The sequence below is a fragment of the Pleurodeles waltl genome, chromosome 5 (genome assembly GCF_031143425.1).
Source record: "Pleurodeles waltl isolate 20211129_DDA chromosome 5, aPleWal1.hap1.20221129, whole genome shotgun sequence".
Classification (NCBI taxonomy): Eukaryota; Metazoa; Chordata; class Amphibia; order Caudata; family Salamandridae; genus Pleurodeles; species Pleurodeles waltl.
Genome location: NC_090444.1, coordinates 1,255,464,339 through 1,255,482,071, shown reverse-complemented (window position 1 = coordinate 1,255,482,071; position 17,733 = coordinate 1,255,464,339). Strand labels below are relative to the sequence as shown.

General features: G+C 44.7%; 1 protein-coding gene across 3 annotated transcripts in view; it reads right to left on the bottom strand.

Annotated features, from left to right (window-relative positions):
- The window catches only part of CASP8AP2 (caspase 8 associated protein 2), a 248,152-nt gene that overhangs the window by 78,765 nt on the left and 151,654 nt on the right, over positions 1–17,733 (bottom strand). For all 3 annotated transcript variants that reach the window (XM_069235500.1, XM_069235501.1, XM_069235502.1), the window contains one exon: positions 12,512–15,789. In XM_069235500.1, coding sequence (XP_069091601.1) covers positions 12,512–15,789 — 3,278 coding nt within the window. The remainder of the gene's footprint in view (positions 1–12,511; positions 15,790–17,733) is intronic.

Here is a 17,733-nt window from a genome sequence, read left to right as displayed (position 1 = left end):
TGCAACTTCAACTCCAGCCAGCATCTGCAACAGTTTCCATGGTGTGCACGCTCTGAGGACTCCTTGTCTTCACCCTGCACCAGAAGGACCAAAGAAATCTCCCGTGGAGTGATGGAGTTACTCCCCTTCTGAAGCAGGCATCTTCTAAGTCGACAACCGTTTCTCTTGGACTCCTCTCCTGGTGACGAGCATGCTCCTTGGAACACAGAGGGTGGACCCCATCCTGAGGTCCTGCTGTCCCAGTTTGGAGGAGGTAAGACCTTGCCTTCCCCGAGAAAGACAGTACCCCTGTGCACCACGTCTTCTTTACCTCCTGAGGCCTCTGAGCACTATGTGCAAAATTCCTTCGTGCTCAGCCTGGCCCAGGTCCCCACCACTATATCCTGCGATGCTCAACTAGCCTAGTTGATCTCCTGCAGCGTGGGACCCTCCTTTATAGTGCTGCACCAACCGCATTTTGCACCTCCTTTGTCCCCGTGTCCAGGGACTCCCGTGGGTGCTATCTGGTGCTCTGAGGCCTCTCTGAAGTGCAGAGAGCCCCCTTCTCCGTCCTCACACAGAGGTGAGGCCCCCAGGTCCCTCCTGGGTCCAGATAGCGCCTACTTGACGCAAAACGCGACTTTGCCGGAACCAAGACTTGTTGGAGAAACCCAGCATCAAAACTCTCCTGCATCCAACTTCTCTTCGTGGGACATCCAGTGCATCACGCAGAAACTCGCTGACATTTCTCTAGGGTGCATTTCTTCAGTCTTCGTCCAACCGGGGCCTCTTCTTTTGCACCCTCTTCTAGGTTGGCAGGGGCTACTGTCCTTCCTGGAACTTCTTTCGACTTCTGGACTTGGTCGCCTTACTTTGTAGGTCCTCGGGTCCAGGAATCCACCATTTGTTGTTTGCACTCTTGCTTGGTTCTTGCAATAACTCTAATCACGACTTGTAGTGTGTCCTATGGAAACTTGCAGTACTTTACTCCTGCTTTTCGGAGCTCTGGGGTGGGTTAATTTACTTATCTTTATTGTATTCCTACTCTCTCCGCGATTCTGCACACACTACACGTCTAGGGGGGGAATTATGATTCGCATTCCACTTTTAGTATATGGTTTGTGTTGCCCCTAGACCTATTTTCTCCCATTGCATTCTATAGCATTTCCTATTGTTTGCACTATCCTATGTCTAATTACTTACCTTATTTTGGTGTCAAGTGTATATATTGTGCATAATACTTACCTCCAGAAGGAGTATTGCCTCCAAGATATATTTGGCCTTGTGTCACTCAAATAAACTACCTTTATTTTTGGTAAGTATTGTCTTTACTTGTGTATAAGTACTGTGTAACTATAAGTGGTATTGCAGTAGCTGTGCATGTCTCCTAGTTCAGCCTAAGCTGCTCTGCAATACCTACCTCTATCAGCCTAAGCTGCTAGAACACTACTACATTTCACTAATAAGGGATAACTGAACCTGGTGTAAGTACCCAAGGTACCCACTACAAACCAGACCAGCCTCCTACACCGGCGAACTGACGTCAGTTTTGTTTCACAACTTTCCTTACTAGAAGCACAGAGCAATGAAGAACAATGACCACTGGTATGTCAAAAATAGGACCCTGCAAGAGGAGTACCTGTCCCTCGAAATCAATTTGCAGAGCGGGGAGGATGGGTGGGTCGGTAAGGAACCTGCAACTAGATTATGTCTCTACCGGATAAGGCATTACCGAAGGCAAGTAACTTGTCCATCTAATAGAGACCGCTAGTTGTAGATTCCTTACCTTAGGATAGATGCCCAAGCAATACCATCCCCGTAAGTGGGTCTGCGAACTAAGATCACACTAGAAAGCCCGGCTGGAACAAACGGCCAAAGTGCCCATCCCTTCAGACCTGACTGTTCAGGCAGCAGTGTTTGGTAAACGTGTGCAGAGATACCCACACTGCCGCCTGACAAAGGTCAAGGACTGGAACTACGAGTGCTAACGCGGTGGTCGCAGCTTTAGTTCTAGTAGAATGAGCAAGCAAAACCTCAGGGTGTTGCTTCTCACCCAGTGCCTGGCACATTTTATTGCAGCATACCTCTCTGGAGATGGTTCTCTTCTGCACTGCCAGGCTTTTCTTCACACCCACATAACCAACAAAGAGTTGATCATTTCCCCGGAACTATTTGGTATGATCAAGGTAGAACGCCAACACTCTTTTTGAGTCCAGGTGGTGGAGTATCTTCTTTCTTAGAAGGATGTGGGTGTGTGTAAAAAGTAGGCAAGGTGATGGATGGGCCTACAATGGAAGGGTGTAACCACTTTTGGCAGAAAGGCTGCCCTAGTGCAAAGCACCATTCTATCAGGGTAGATGGAACGGTAGTGTGGCTTAGATGACAATGTCTACAGCTCACTCACCTACAGGCAGATGTAAAGGCCACAAAGGAAAGCTGTTCTCAAAGTGAGAAGCCTGAGAGGACAATTGTGGAGAGGCTCGAAAAGAGTGCACATCAGGAATACCAGGACCAAATTCAAATCCCATTGGGGATTAAGGAAGGAAGGAGGAAACATACGTGTAAGGCCTTTAAGGAACCTATTTAGAATAGGAGACAAACAAGAAAGGTTGATCAGGCAACTGCAAAAAGCAGAAATGGAAGACAGATAACCTTTGAGAGTGCTATGGTAGAGCCCTGCTGGGCCAAAGAAAGGATAAACAATAGGACCTGAGCGAGATTGGCAGAAAGGAGGAGCAACAGACTTGACTGTGCACCATGCCACAAATTTCCTCCAACAACGGTCGTATACTGTTTTGGTGGAGGGAAGCTGGCTGCCAGGATTACATTATAGACTTCAGGCGGAAGGTCAAAAGCTGTCAACTGCCACTGCTCGATCTCCACGCAATAAGGCAAAGACTGGACATGTGGGTGGACAGCCCTCCCCTGCTGCTGCAACAGAAGATCCTCCTGAAGGATCGATCGGTGTGCCCAGTAGCTTGGGATACCCAGTCGCAAGTCACAAGGATTACTTAGTCCCGCTCGTTCTTGAACATATTGAGAACTCTGGCCAGAAGTGGTACGGGCGGAAAGGCGTAGAGAAGGCCACTCAAGACAAAAAGTGTTGGCAAGCAATTGCTGTGCTGGAAATTCCAACATACAATACTACTGACATTGCACGTTCTGTGCAGAGGAGAACTGATCTATCCAAGGCTCTCTCCGCTGCTGAAAGAGACCTTGTACCATCTCCGCATGGAGACGCCATTCGTGATCGACTAAGCTTTGCCAGCCGAGTTCGTCCGCTCAGACGTTCAGAGAGCCCATCAATGTTGAACCACCAGGGAAATGCCCTGTTGTTCCAGCCACGTTCAAAGGTGCAAAGCCTCTTGTCAAAGTGTCCACAATCCCACGCCGCACTGCCTGTTCCAGTTCCACAGGGTGGTGGTGTTGTCTGTGTACACCTGCACTAGCTTTCAATCCTAGTCTGATCGCACGAAGGTCCAATAGGTTGATGTGGAGTCCAGACTCTGCTACAGACCATATGCCTCTGATCTCCACCTCTCCCAGATGGCCGCCCCATCCCAGGAGTGACGGATCTGTCACTACTGCCAGATCTGGTTAGGGAAGGGAGAGGGATCTGCCTCTGGCCCAATCCAGTTTGTGAGCCACCCCTTCAGATCTTGTGGAATTCCCTCCGAGATCTGGACATTGTTGGAGAGCTTCATTAAAGGAGGGCAGGGGTTCTGAGGAGAAGGCCCCAGGCTGAAGCATCTCAGCCAGGAGGTTAGTCCTGACTACCACAGAAGGCTGCTTGAGATCCACAACCTCAGCCGCTCTCCGCACCACCATTGAATGTGAAGCTCCCTCCTCTGAAGGCGTAGTAGGGGAGCGAGCATGCCAGTATCTGGGGGAGGTATACAGTCCACTATCTTAAGGAGTCTTAATGTTGGTACTCTAAAGGGTCCAGCGACCGCTACCATTCCAAACATAACCTAACCCATAGGAATAAGACTCAGGATCTGCCGAAGGGGCCAAAGCACCTGCCGGAGTCTGGGTCAGATGACAACTAGCTGACTGTCACAGAGTCGGCAATTAGGATGAGGGTAATGTCACCTGGGAGCGGCGCTGGGAGCGTCGACGTTGAAACTTTAGCCAGGGAAGGTTGAATGGACATGACCAATGTTTGTCCGGATCAAGGGACTGATCCATGGGTGCCCCTTGGCGCTGAGGCTGAAGCTGCTGGCGCAAAACACGAAGGGGCCCCTTCCACCTATGCAGGCCCATAGGAGCACTAGCAGAGTCAGACTGCCCAAAAATGAGGCTCATGGCCTCATAAAACTCCGTAAGTTGGGCAGGGGTCGCGCCAGGAAACTCAGGGAGGTGCTGAGTTGGCCCAGCCTGGACCGACAACGCTCCATAGTCAGCAAACAGATGAGGTGTAGTGGTAGAACCCTTTGCTTTTCTTCGATTTCTTATGCTTTGACTTACTTTAATTTTAGTAACTCATTACACTGAATTGTAAATATGATGGATAACGGACATGCAGTGTTGGATATTACTTACTCCAAAATTGGAGCATTCAGGTGTTCACTCAGAACCTCATCAAGGTCTTATTTACTTGATTAAACCAATTTAGACTTTTCTGGGGTGACCACCTTGCTTTGTACATTTGTATACACTACTCCAAAGGTTGTAAAATTCATAACAGTTGTTTCTTATCACCGGGTCATCATAATATAATCTACCAGAGCTACTGTAGGAAAGTAGCAGCTTTCTAACATGGTGCCCCCCCCCCCTACTTTTTGCCTGGTGTCAGTGTGTTTAAACTGTAGTTCACGGAGATCTTGCTACCCAGGACCCCAGTGCCTGTGCTCTCTCTCCAAAATTTAGTTGCTGGTAAACTTTTACACCTCACAATTGGCATACTGGTACACCCATGTAAGACTCTAGTATATGGTACTTCAGTACCCAGGGTATTAGTACAGCAGGAGTCTCCCATGGGCTGTAGCATGTATTGTGCCACCCATGGGAGCCCATGCAAACTGTCTGCAGGCCTGCCACTGAAGCCTGTGTCAAATGGCACATGCACCCTTTCACTACCGATATAAGGCTTACCTTAAGCACTGTAAGTGACCCCTAAGGTAGGTGCTTCAGCCGAATGGCAGGGTGCATGTCCCTAGGTGTAAGGTACTCCTGCATGAGCAGGGTACATCTACAAACCTCAGACTCCATTCTCTGGGCTTTGTAAGTGTGGGGAAGCTATCTTAAGGTATGTAGGGAACACTGGTGGTCAACATGACCAGTACAGCTACATAATGGCTTCTCCGAACCTAGGCATGTTTGCTATCAAACATGTTAGAATCATGCATCTACACCAGGGGATCATGCACCAATGCTAGATGCATGATCCCTGTACTCTGGGAGTTCATTAGAGGATCCCCCAGTTCTGCCTTACATGGTCTGGCTATCAGCCCAATCTGCTGCCGATCCCAAACACTGTTCTGCCCTCCTGCTGATGAACTTAGCTCAAGAGGAGGAAGGCAGAACAAAGGATTTCCCATACTAAGTATTTACATATCTATTTATTACTCTAGTCCTACTGTACTAGAGAAAAAAATAAATAAAAATAGAATTAACTCTATAAATAAAATGCAAAATCTAAATAAAAAAAATATATACATCTATATGGATAAAATAAAATAAAAATATTAATTTTACTCTCTGGTAAGCTTTACTCTGTCTCCCCATCACCCTATGTCTCTATCAATCTAACCTCCACCCCACTCTGACTCATCCCAAACACATTCTACTACTTTCATCTCCCAAACAACCTTGGCTAAGTTTTTCCCTCCTCTACCACATCTAGTTCACCCCAAACCTCAGTTTACTACCATGATCTCCCAAACAACCATACTAAATTCTCCCTCATTTATCTCACCTTTGACTCATTCAAAACCCCTCTTGCTACTACGATCTCCCTAACCCCTTTTCACAGACTCTTCCCTCCTCTGTCTCCCCTTTACTAATCCCAAAACTCATCCTATTACTATAAACTCCCAAACAACACTTCTGGATACTTCCCTCCTCTATCCCTTCATTACTCTAGTCAATTCAACTAACAAACTCACATATCCTCTGCTCAAATTAACTCATAATAATACTAATACTGTACTCATATTTCCCTATACTAATCTACCACTAATTCCTTTTGGGTTCCGGAGTAGCGTGCTACTCGTTGAAAAGCGCTTTGAAACCTTGTCAGGGGTAGTAAGTGGTATATAATGAAAATGTCACTTACCCAGTGTACATCTGTTCGTGGCATCAGTCGCAGTAGATTCGCATGTTCTGCAATAGCTCGCCATCTGGTGTTGGGCCGGAGTGTTACAAGTTGTTTTTCTTCGAAGAAGTCTTTCGAGTCACGGGACCGAGTGACTCCTCCTTTTGTCTCCATTGCGCATGGGCGTCGACTCCATCTTCGATTGTTTTTCCCCGCAGAGGGTGAGGTAGGAGTTGAATTGTAGTAATAGTGCCCATGCAATGGAGTGACTAAGTATGCACCTATTTAAGGTTGAGATGATACATATATAAATAATTGAAGGTAACTTCCAAACTGCTACAGGCTCCCGGGGAGGCGGGTGGGCACATGCGAATCTACTGCGACTGATGCCACGAACAGATGTACACTGGGTAAGTGACATTTTCAGTTCGATGGCATCTGTCGCTGTAGATACGCATGTTCTGCAATAGACTAGTAAGCAGTTATTTCCCCAAAAGCGGTGGATCAGCCTGTAGGAGTGGAAGTAGTCTGAAATAATGTCCTTAATACAGCTTGACCTACTGTGGCTTGTTGTGCGGATAACACGTCTACACAGTAGTGCTTGGTGAATGTGTGAGGCGTAGACCATGTGGCTGCCTTACATATTTCTTGCATTGGGATGTTTCCTAGAAAGGCCATGGTAGCACCTTTCTTTCTGGTTGAGTGTGCCCTTGGTGTAATGGGCAGCTGTCGTTTAGCTTTAAGGTAGCAGATTTGGATGCATTTAACTATCCATCTGGCTATACCTTGTTTTGAAATTGGGTTTCCTGCATGAGGTTTTTGAAATGCAATAAAGAGTTGTTTAGTCTTTCTGATGTTCTTTGTTCTGTCAATGTAATACATTAATGCTCTTTTGACATCTAATGTATGTAGTGCCCTTTCAGCTACGGTATCTGGCTGTGGAAAGAACACTGGAAGTTCCACTGTTTGATTTAGATGGAACGGTGAAATAACCTTTGGCAAAAATTTAGGATTGGTCCTTAGGACGACTTTATTTTTGTGTAGTTGTATAAAAGGTTCCTGTATAGTAAACGCCTGAATCTCGCTTACTCTTCTCAGGGAAGTAATGGCGATGAGAAATGCCACCTTCCAGGTTAGGAACTGTATGTCGCAGGAGTGCATGGGTTCAAAAGGTGGACCCATAAGTCTAGTTAGGACAACATTTAGGTTCCATGAAGGAACAGGTAGTGTTCTTGGTGGTATAATTCTCCTAAGGCCCTCCATGAATGCTTTAATGACTGGTATTTTATATAGGGAAGTTGAATAGGTAGTCTGCAGGTATGCAGATATTGCTGCAAGGTGAATCTTAATGGAAGAGAAAGCTAGGTTAGATTTTTGTAAGTGAAGCAAGTAACCCACTACATGTTCTGGAGTTGTGTGTAATGGTTGTATTTGATTAATATGGCAGTAGCAAACAAACCTCTTCCATTTACTTGCATAGCAGTGCCTGGTGGATGGCCTTCTTGCTTGTTTTATGACTTCCATACATTCTTGGGTAAGTTGTAAGTGTCCGAATTCTAGGATTTCAGGAGCCAGATTGCTAGATTCAGCGATGCTGGATCTGGGTGTCTGATCTTTTGGTTGTGCTGTGTCAACAGATCTGGCCTGTTGGGCAATTTGATGCAGGGTACCACTGATAGGTCTAGCAGCGTTGTGTACCAGGGTTGCCTTGCCCAAGTTGGTGCTATCAATATGAGTTTGAGTTTGCTTTGACTGAGTTTGTTTACCAGGTAAGGAAGGAGAGGGAGAGGAGGAAAAGCGTAAGCAAATATCCCTGACCAGTTCATCCATAGGGCATTGCCTTGGGATTGTTTGTGTGGGTATCTGGATGCGAAGTTTTGGCATTTTGCGTTCTCCCTTGTCGCAAACAAGTCTATCTGAGGTGTTCCCCAGAGTTTGAAATAAGTGTTCAGTATTTGGGGGTGAATTTCCCATTCGTGGACCTGTTGGTGATCTCGAGAGAGATTGTCTGCGAGTTGATTTTGTATCCCTGGTATAAACTGTGCAATTAGGCGAATTTGGTTGTGAATTGCCCAATGCCAAATTTTTTGTGCTAGCAGGCTTAACTGCGTGGAGTGCGTCCCTCCCTGCTTGTTTAGATAATACATTGTTGTCATGTTGTCTGTTTTGACGAGAATGTATTTGTGAACTATTATTGGTTGGAAAGCTTTTAGTGCTTGAAAAACTGCTAGAAGTTCTAGGTGATTGATATGCAGTTTTGTTTGATGTACGTTCCATTGTCCTTGTATGCTGTGTTGATTGAGGTGTGCTCCCCACCCTGTCATGGAAGCATCTGTTGTCATTACGTATTGTGGCACTGGGTCTTGGAAAGGCCGCCCCTTGTTTAAATTTATGTTGTTCCATCACAGAAGCGAGAGGTAAGTTTGGCGGTCTATTAACACCAGATCTAGAAGGTGACCCTGTGCTTGAGACCACTGTGATGCTAGGCATTGTTGTAAGGGCCTCATGTGCAGTCTTGCGTTTGGGACAATGGCTATGCATGATGACATCATGCCTAGGAGTTGTAATACCATCTTTGCCTGTATCTTTTGTGTTGGATACATGCGTTGTATGATGGTGTTGAAATTTTGAATTCTTTGTGGACTTGGAGTGGCTACTCCTTCTGATGTGTCTATTATGGCTCCCAGGTATTGTTGTACCTTGCGTGGCAGAATTTTGGATTTTGTGAAATTGACGGTGAACCCTAGTTTGAAGAAGGTTTGTATGATATGATTTGTGTGATTTGAGCACTCTATTAACAAATGGGCCTTGATTAGCCAGTCGTCTAGATATGGGAACACATGTATTTGCTGCCTTCTTATGTGTGCTGCGACCACTGCTAGACATTTGGTAAAGACTCTTGGTTCGGTTGTTAATCCGAAAGGCAGTACCTTGAATTGGTAATGTATTCCTTTGAATACAAACCTTAGGTATTTCCTGTGCGATGGGTGTATTGGTATATGGAAATAAGCATCCTTGAGGTCTAAAGTTGCCATGTAGTCGTGCAGTTTTAGCAATGGCAATACTTCTTGTAGTGTGACCATGTGGAAGTGGTCTGATTTGATGAAAGTGTTCACTACTCTGAGGTCTAGGATTGGTCTCAGCGTTTTGTCCTTCTTTGGTATCAGAAAGTACAGTGAGTAAACTCCTGTGTTTATTTGTGTGTTTGGCACTAATTCGATTGCATTCTTTTGCAATAGTGCCTGCACTTCTATCTCCAGGAGATTGGAATGGTGTGTTGTTAAATTTTGTGCTTTTGGTGGTATGTTTGGAGGGAATTGTAGAAATTCTATGCAATAACCATGTTGGATAATTGCTAGAACCCAAGTGTTTGTAGTGATTTCCTCCCATGCTTTGTAATAATGACCTATTCTTCCCCCCACTGGTGTTGTGTGGAGGGGGTGAGTGACATGTGAGTCATTGTTTAGTAGTAGGGGTTTTGGGGCTTTGAAATCTCCCTCTATTTCTAGGGAATTGCCCTCCTCTATATTGTCCCCGAAAACCTCCTCTATACTGTCCCTGGTAAGTGGACGGTGTTGCTTGTGAGGTGCTGGCTTGTGTGCTTTGACCCCGAAACCCCCCTCGAAAGGGCGTTTTACGGAATGTGCTGTAATTCCCTCTGCTCTGCGGGGAGTAGAGTGCGCCCATGGCTTTGGCAGTGTCTGTATCTTTTTTGAGTTTCTCAATCGCTGTGTCCACTTCTGGACCGAACAGTTCTTTTTCATTAAAAGGCATATTGAGAACTGCTTGTTGAATCTCTGGTTTAAATCCAGACGTTCGGAGCCATGCATGCCTTCTGATAGTTACAGATGTATTAATTGTCCGTGCAGCTGTATCTGCAGCGTCCATGGAGGAACGTATCTGGTTGTTGGAGATGGTCTGTCCCTCCTCAACCACTTATTTTGCCCTATTTTGGAAGTCTTTGGGCAGATGTTCAATGAGATGTTGCATCTCGTCCCAGTGGGCTCTGTCATAGCGCGCAAGTAGTGCCTGGGAGTTCGCGATGCGCCACTGGTTTGCAGCTTGTGCTGCGACTCTCTTACCAGCTGCATCGAACTTGCGGCTTTCTTTATCTGGGGGTGGTGCATCTCCAGATGTGTGAGAGTTGGCCCTTTTCCTAGCTGCTCCTACAACAACAGAGTCTGGTGGCAGCTGTGTTGTGATGAAAACCGGGTCCGTAGGAGGCGGCTTATACTTTTTTTCCACCCTTGGTGTGATTGCCCTACTTTTGACCGGGTCCTTAAATATGTCTTTTGCGTGCCGGAGCATACCAGGGAGCATAGGCAGGCTTTGGTAGGAGCTGTGGGTGGAGGAGAGTGTGTTGAACAAGAAATCATCCTCGACCTGTTCTGAGTGGAGGCTTACGTTGTGAAATTGTGCTGCTCTAGCCACCACCTGAGAGTACGCGGTGCTGTCTTCTGGTGGAGATGGTTTTGTAGGGTATGCCTCTGGGCTGTTATCTGACACTGGGGCGTCGTATAGGTCCCATGCGTCCTGATCTTGGTCACCCTGGCTCATGGTGGTGTGAGCTGGGGAGTGTGATGGTGTTTGTGCTGGTGAAACGTTAATCACGGGCGGAGGAGAGGGTGGTGGTGTAACTCTTTTCACCACTTTTGGTTGTGGTGCTTGTTCCGTCTGGAACTCCAACCTTCTCTTTCTCCTAATGGGGGGAAGGGTGCTTATTTTTCCTGTTCCCTGCTGAATGAAGATACGCTTTTGCGTATGGTCCACATCAGTTGCTTGTAGCTCTTCCTCAAACCTATGCTTTTGCATTTGGGAGGTTAGCGAGTGCTCTTCTGTATAAGAGCCTGAAGCTGGGTCGCTTGCAGTTTGTTTCGGCATCGAAACTTTGTCTGCGTGTTTTTTCGGCTCCGAGGTGACTTTTTTCCTTTTCGGGGCCGAAACCTCTCGGCGTCGATCTGTTTCGGTGCCGCTGTCTCGGCGTCGAGACGTGTCCACACCGGCATCTCGGTGTCGAGGCTTGTCTCCAGCACTTTCTCGGTCCCGAGAAGGCTGCGTGCCGGTGTCTCGACCGGAGTCGGACGATCTCGGCACTGTTTGGGCCTTTTTCGGTGCAGACGGTCGGTCACCGAATTTATGGGTCGAGCCATGGCCTGGTGGCAGTGGCGTCCCCTGGGCCTTGTAAATGTTTCTTTGTGTGGTTTTCGACGTCTTACTCACGGTTTGTGTATCGTCGAATCCTTCGGAGTCTGAGTCTTGGATCGAGAAGGTACCTTCCTCTTCTTGTTCCTCGAACTCCCGTTGGGCTGTCGGTGCGGACGCCATTTGAAGTCTTCTGGCTCGACGGTCTCGGAGTGTTTTTCGGGACCGGAACGCACGACAGGCCTCGCAGGTGTCTTCGCTGTGCTCAGGTGACAGGCACAGGTTGCAGACCAAGTGTTGGTCTGTGTAGGGGTATTTATTGTGGCATTTGGGGCAGAAACGGAACGGGGTCCGTTCCATCGGCGTTCTTCAGCACGCGGTCGGGCCGACCAGGCCCCCGACGGAGGATCGAAAAACTACCCCGAAGGGCACCGGAGCTCTTCGATCTTCAATGCGGTGTGGAATCTAAGTACGCCGATCCCGAACGCAACAATACCGACGAAAATCTTCAGAAATTAACTATTTTTTCCGTTCCGAAACTCGGAGCGACAGGAACACGTCCGAACCCGATGGCGGAAAAAAAACAATCGAAGATGGAGTCGACGCCCATGCGCAATGGAGACAAAAGGAGGAGTCACTCGGTCCCGTGACTCGAAAGACTTCTTCGAAGAAAAACAACTTGTAACACTCCGGCCCAACACCAGATGGCGAGCTATTGCAGAACATGCGTATCTACAGCGACAGATGCCATCGAACATACAATTACAATACATACATTTGAAAAAATCTGGCTACCAATTAAGCCTTTTGTCAAGAGATACAACATTTATACCTACTGTGTTGCACCCTTCCACCCTGTGCAGGAACACATTCCCATGTGAAGGCCTCAATGAGGACAATGCAACCATGGCAATGTTTTGTGCTACAGTACGCCTTCTAACAACCCTATACAACATGCTACCTACATGTATTTTGCATATCTTAATTGAAATCCTTCTATAACCTAATACTACTGCTTTCTGTTTAATTCTGGCACGTCAGTTCAACACTTTCTAATAAAATTTATATACAGTTGTTAAATCTTTAAAAAAATATATATTTGTCTAAGTGCAGCAAGAAATCTTAAGACATTACCTTTATTCAAGCTTCTCACGACTGAAGCCATTGTAGGACACCCCAGTTTATGGATTTTTACCACTGGCCTTGCAGGGCTAGTTAGTGGGCTAATCACTTGAGGAATATTCCTTAAGTGATTGAGATCAACACTGATTACAGAGCTTTCATCTTCAGAAACTGCTTTCATTTCACTCTTCTCATTCTGAAAGTCTGTAGAACTTGCACTTGATAATGTTTCTAAATTAATCTCTGATTCAGTTAAGTTTGGTTTTAATGCTGGTTGCTGGGAATTTATCACACCCTCTTCAGATATGCTGATATTTTTGTCAAGAGTGTCACTATCTGCAGGGTCATTGCTTCTGCCATTCTCAGAAGAAAAGCTCAATTGTGTGTTGTCCTTATCATCCACCACACTACGGGTCTCAAGTTCCTCAGAACTAATAGTTTCCAGCTCAGCGTCCATTACAGAATATACACTACAGTCTTCCTTTTGCATGTTTGACGGAAGGGCAGTTTCTTTAATGTCTACTGCCTTTGCTGCATGTAAAGAAGCTTCAACTTGGGCAGTAGTTTCATGTTGCAGATTATCCAATCTAGATTCCTCTTTACTTTGACTGGCAGATGCAAACATGTCCAAGTTTTTTGCCACGTTTGTTTCATCATTCCTTTGAGGCTGAACTGTGCATTCGCTCTGCTCTTTCAGATCACTGACACTGTGTTGAGTAACTACTAACTTTCGTGGCAGATCCTGCACCCTCGTAGCACTTTCTTTCCTGGCTTTAAGGAGAGCAGCTTGGAGTTCCTCAATCTCAGCAATAGATTTTCGCTTTGTAGGAGAGAGAGTAAGATTTAACTTTTCCATGAAACTTAATTTAGGATCTCTGCACATACTTTCCTCATTCTGAAGAGACTGGACAGTCTTACACAGAGGCTTCTTTGGGGAACCATGACCTGTGGTTTTTCTGTCTGCTTTAGAGCATTTGCTTGATTTCATACTTTCATTTTCTGCAGGTTGTTTTACTTCATGTCTGCTTTTCAGTAAATTATCAACTATTTTCTTTCGTTCACCTCGATGCCTTTCTTCTCCTCTCCTTTCTTCTTGGTTTTTGTTTTTATCTTCATTTCTGTGCCTTTCTGATTTTGTCTCACTTTTGTCTTGTTTGCTTCTAGTTTCCCTGGAAGACGTGGTTCTATGCTCTTTACTGCTGGTGGAAGTAGACTTTCCTTCTTTGGAACTATAGTCTAAGGACCTCCTTTCTCTTTTGTGCTCAACTCCCTTCTCTCCCTTAGAATCACTGAGAAGGCTCTTGCTCAAGTTTTCAGATGTCTTAGAGTCACACTTGGAATGAAAACTGTTAACTCGACTAGATCTTCTTGGTTCCTCCTGCTCCTTTTCAATGGGTTTGTTCTTATGTTCAGATTTTTTCACCTCTTTTGCATGTGCTGCAATGTCTTTCTTATTAATTGCATGTGATCCGTCACTGCTTTTTGTTAATCTTTGCTCTGACGGAGATTTTTCCTTCACTGCTTTTTGTCTTTCAAGACTATGCACATTGGTTTGATCATCTCTCTCTGAGCTGCTGCTTGGCTTAATATCCCTAGTTTCCCGATTCTTTGACTTCTTTTCTGATTTGTCATACTGCTCTGGGACCTTAGGTGTATGGTGACTATTTCTACATTCACTGTTCATATTCCTTTCTCCATACCTGCTGTCTTTTTTGTGTTTCTTAATAATCTCTCGACTGTAAGGTTCAACCACTTTTGGTAATCTAATATCCGAACTATTAGGATCATTCAGATTTGCCAGTCTCTCGTCTTCATGAAGCTCTTGCAGAGCTGCAGACTTTTCCTTATTTGTGATTGGCTTCTCCTGAATCTGGCAACTGGTTTGTTTTTCTGCATCTGAACAGCTCCTTGACCTCGTGCTCTTATTCTCCTGATCATTTGACCTTTTTTCTGCTTTGTTAATATGCTCTAGTACCTTACACTTACCACTATCATTCCTCGATTCACCTTCGGTATTTTTCTCCTCAAACTTGCTTTCCTCTTTTTTATGATTACTTACAGTGTCCAGATTGTTAGGTTTACATGTATTTACTAGTTTTTCCTCTCTGTAAGGCTGTTCTTCAGCAGGTGAATTGTCCGTTTTTTGCATTGAAGACTCCAGAGTACTTATTTTAGGTTGGTTTTCTCCATCTGAGCTGCTCCTTTGATTTATGGTCTTACTTTCCTGTTTCTGTGACTGATTTTCTTCTCGGTCAGTAGGTTCGGCTACTTTAGGTTTATGGTCTTCACCTCTACGTCCATAGCTTCTATGCTTTTCAACAAACGTGCTTTCTTCCTTTCTGTTTTTGCTGCTAGCATCTCGACTGCTAGTTTCTGATGCTCTGGCTGACCTAGAGTCACGACTGTTAGAACCACTTGCTTTTGTTAGTTTTTCTTCAGCTGCTGAACTTTCCTTCATAGTGTTTGGTTTGCACAGATTTTGGATACAGCTTTGATGTTCAACATCTGAGCTGACACTTGGTTTTATGCTCTTAATTTCCTGATTTGGTAACCTTTTTTCTACTTTTTCAACATACTCCGGCACTTCATTTGTACGATCATCATTTTTTAGTTCAAAGTTTGCAGGTTTTTCTACACAATTGTTTTCATCCTTTTTTTGTTTGGTGAAAGTTTCTTGACTGTTAGATTCAATGACTTTTGCTAATCCTTCCTCTTTCTGCTGGTTTGTGTCAGCTACTGATTTTTCTTTATTTGAGCTTTGACTCTCCTGAAAGCGCACATTGGTTCGGCCTTCCACTTCAGAGCTGCTGTTTGGTTTTATCCTCGAAGTATCCTGCTTCTGTGACCTCTTTGCTGCTTTGTCAATAGGCTCTGGTACCAGAGGTGTAAAGTCTGATTGTTTTAGTTCACTGCTTTTATGTTTTTCTATACACTTGTTTTCATCCTTTCTGAATTTGCTGCCAGATTCATGACTGTTGAGTTCACCAACATTTTTGTCATTTCTTATTCTCTTGCTGACCTCATCTGAGCACTGTTTTTCATTTAAGGTTTTAGATAAAAGTAAATTGTTTATTTTCTCGTGGTCAAATGTTCTGTCCTTTTCTGGATTTTGCTGCAAACTGGGGTCATGAACTTCTTTCGAGTGGGGGGCTTGCGGTCTACGGTCAGTCTTCTCATAATTGTTGATTTCCCTTGATGTGTTCGGTCTTGGCATTGATACTTCAGGTGCACTTGAGTTAACATAATTAGGTGCAGGATTCCTGGTAGAGTTGCATCGGAACCCCGTCATCCTATTTTGTTTCATACAACAAAAGCAGAGACAGCGAGATTGTCAGTGATGCAATTCAAACAAAAGCATTTCTGTTAAAACCACATATGAAACAAGCACATCAAAGGCCACTTAATGAAACATGGAACAACACTATGCTTATGTGCCTGATCTATATTTTCACGTGAAACTGTTTATCACATTGCATGTGGGTGTTATTTTAATATTTGTCTGTTTATCACATTTGACAAGTATGAGCTTACACCAATGACAAATATCCAAACGTGTTTTGCTTTTAACAATAATTCACCTTATTCAAAATCAGTCTATTACCAGAGTGCACAAAATAAACTTCAATGTGTTGAATATTGTTCCTGTTATTATGTTAAAGTTGTTTTATTCCCAAAATTTACATGAAAAGGAACAACACAGGTGCTTTGTTCAAATTTCATGGAACTTCTTCTGGTCATGTATGTATTCCTGATTTTATATTGTGCTGAGCAAAATACATTTTATTAAGTTTATTCCTTGTAACAAGCTTTGCAAAGTGCAGAGACAATACTTTAGTTCATAGAAGGAAGCAGTAGATCAGCTGGTGTACAATAAGCAAAATTTTCCTAACAAATCTGGAAAGCAACCAGGCTCAGCAGGACCCTTTTGCTGGTGTGCAAGTGAAACAATTGCAGACTTAAATTATAATACGCTGTCCCTAAAGCTATAGCCTAGTCAGAGGAGGCAGCAGCCATCCATTCATGAAACGTCCCTCCTTAACTTTATCATGAACCTCACAGAGGTCTTCAAATTGTTGCATCAAAGGTGATTAAGTCTTTATAGGAGCAACAAAAGGTTGCCGAGATTCAATTCATTAGAGAGTTGCTTGAGAACTGCAAATCGATTTACTGTTCAAATAAATGTAAGCACAATCGTTGACAATAAGGTTTAGAGTGGCAATTTAAATTCCATAATCCTTAGCGCTGGCTACCTGATATAAATAAATAAAAGCTCCGACAGGTTGCTCGAGCTTACCATTCCTATGATTATATGAATGGTGTAGCTCTCCAAGACTTTCCCAGTCGACCTGACAAAATCCCTCTAGGTTGCAGCAACAAATTGTGGAGTGTGCTTTTCGAGTCAGCGATGGAACATATTTGCTGGTAAAGGTTTCGTGGAGGTCGGATTCCATGAGGATTCGAAGGATTACAGTGACTTTTTGGTAAGAGCGCAAACTCTTAATTTTCTGTATTTTACTCAAGGAATTTCATACGATCCTCAGAAGAGTAGGAAAAACAGATTTTTTTTTCATTTTCACGGCAGTTAAGCAAAGAAATATAAAAACCAAAAGTATCTCAGGAGAACTGAAACAAGAATGTAGCTCATAAAAGTCTGACAAGAAGGCATTCCGCTAGGGCTGAATGATTAAATAATAAAGCAAATAAGCATCATGTTTCTTCCTAGGTTCAGAGTATTTTCCAGTGGGTGACGTTAACCTGGCAGAAAATACATTTGGCCTTTATTTGATGCTTGGTGAACTGCAGACATTTAAATAGTGTTTTATTTAGACCACAGAATGGTCTAATCTCTGGTGACTAAATTGTTGCGTTATGAACTCATGTGCAGCAAATACAGTATCCTATAAAAGTATTGAGCAAGAGTGTGTGTGTACATAAATCAAATCAAATCATTAACATTTATAAAGCGCGCTACTCACCCGTGCGGGTCTCAAGGCGCTAGGGGGGAAAGGGGGGGTTATCGCTGCTCGAACAGCCAAGTCTTTAGGAGTCTCCGGAAAGCGGAGTGGTCCTGGGTGGTCCTGAGGCTGGTGGGGAGGGAGTTCCAGGTCTTGGCCGCCAGGAAGGAGAAAGATCTCCCACCCGCCGTGGAGCGGCGGGTGCGAGGGACGGCAGCAAGTGCGAGGCCAGCGGAGCGGAGGGGGCGGGTTGGGACGTAGAAGCTGAGGCGTCTGTTG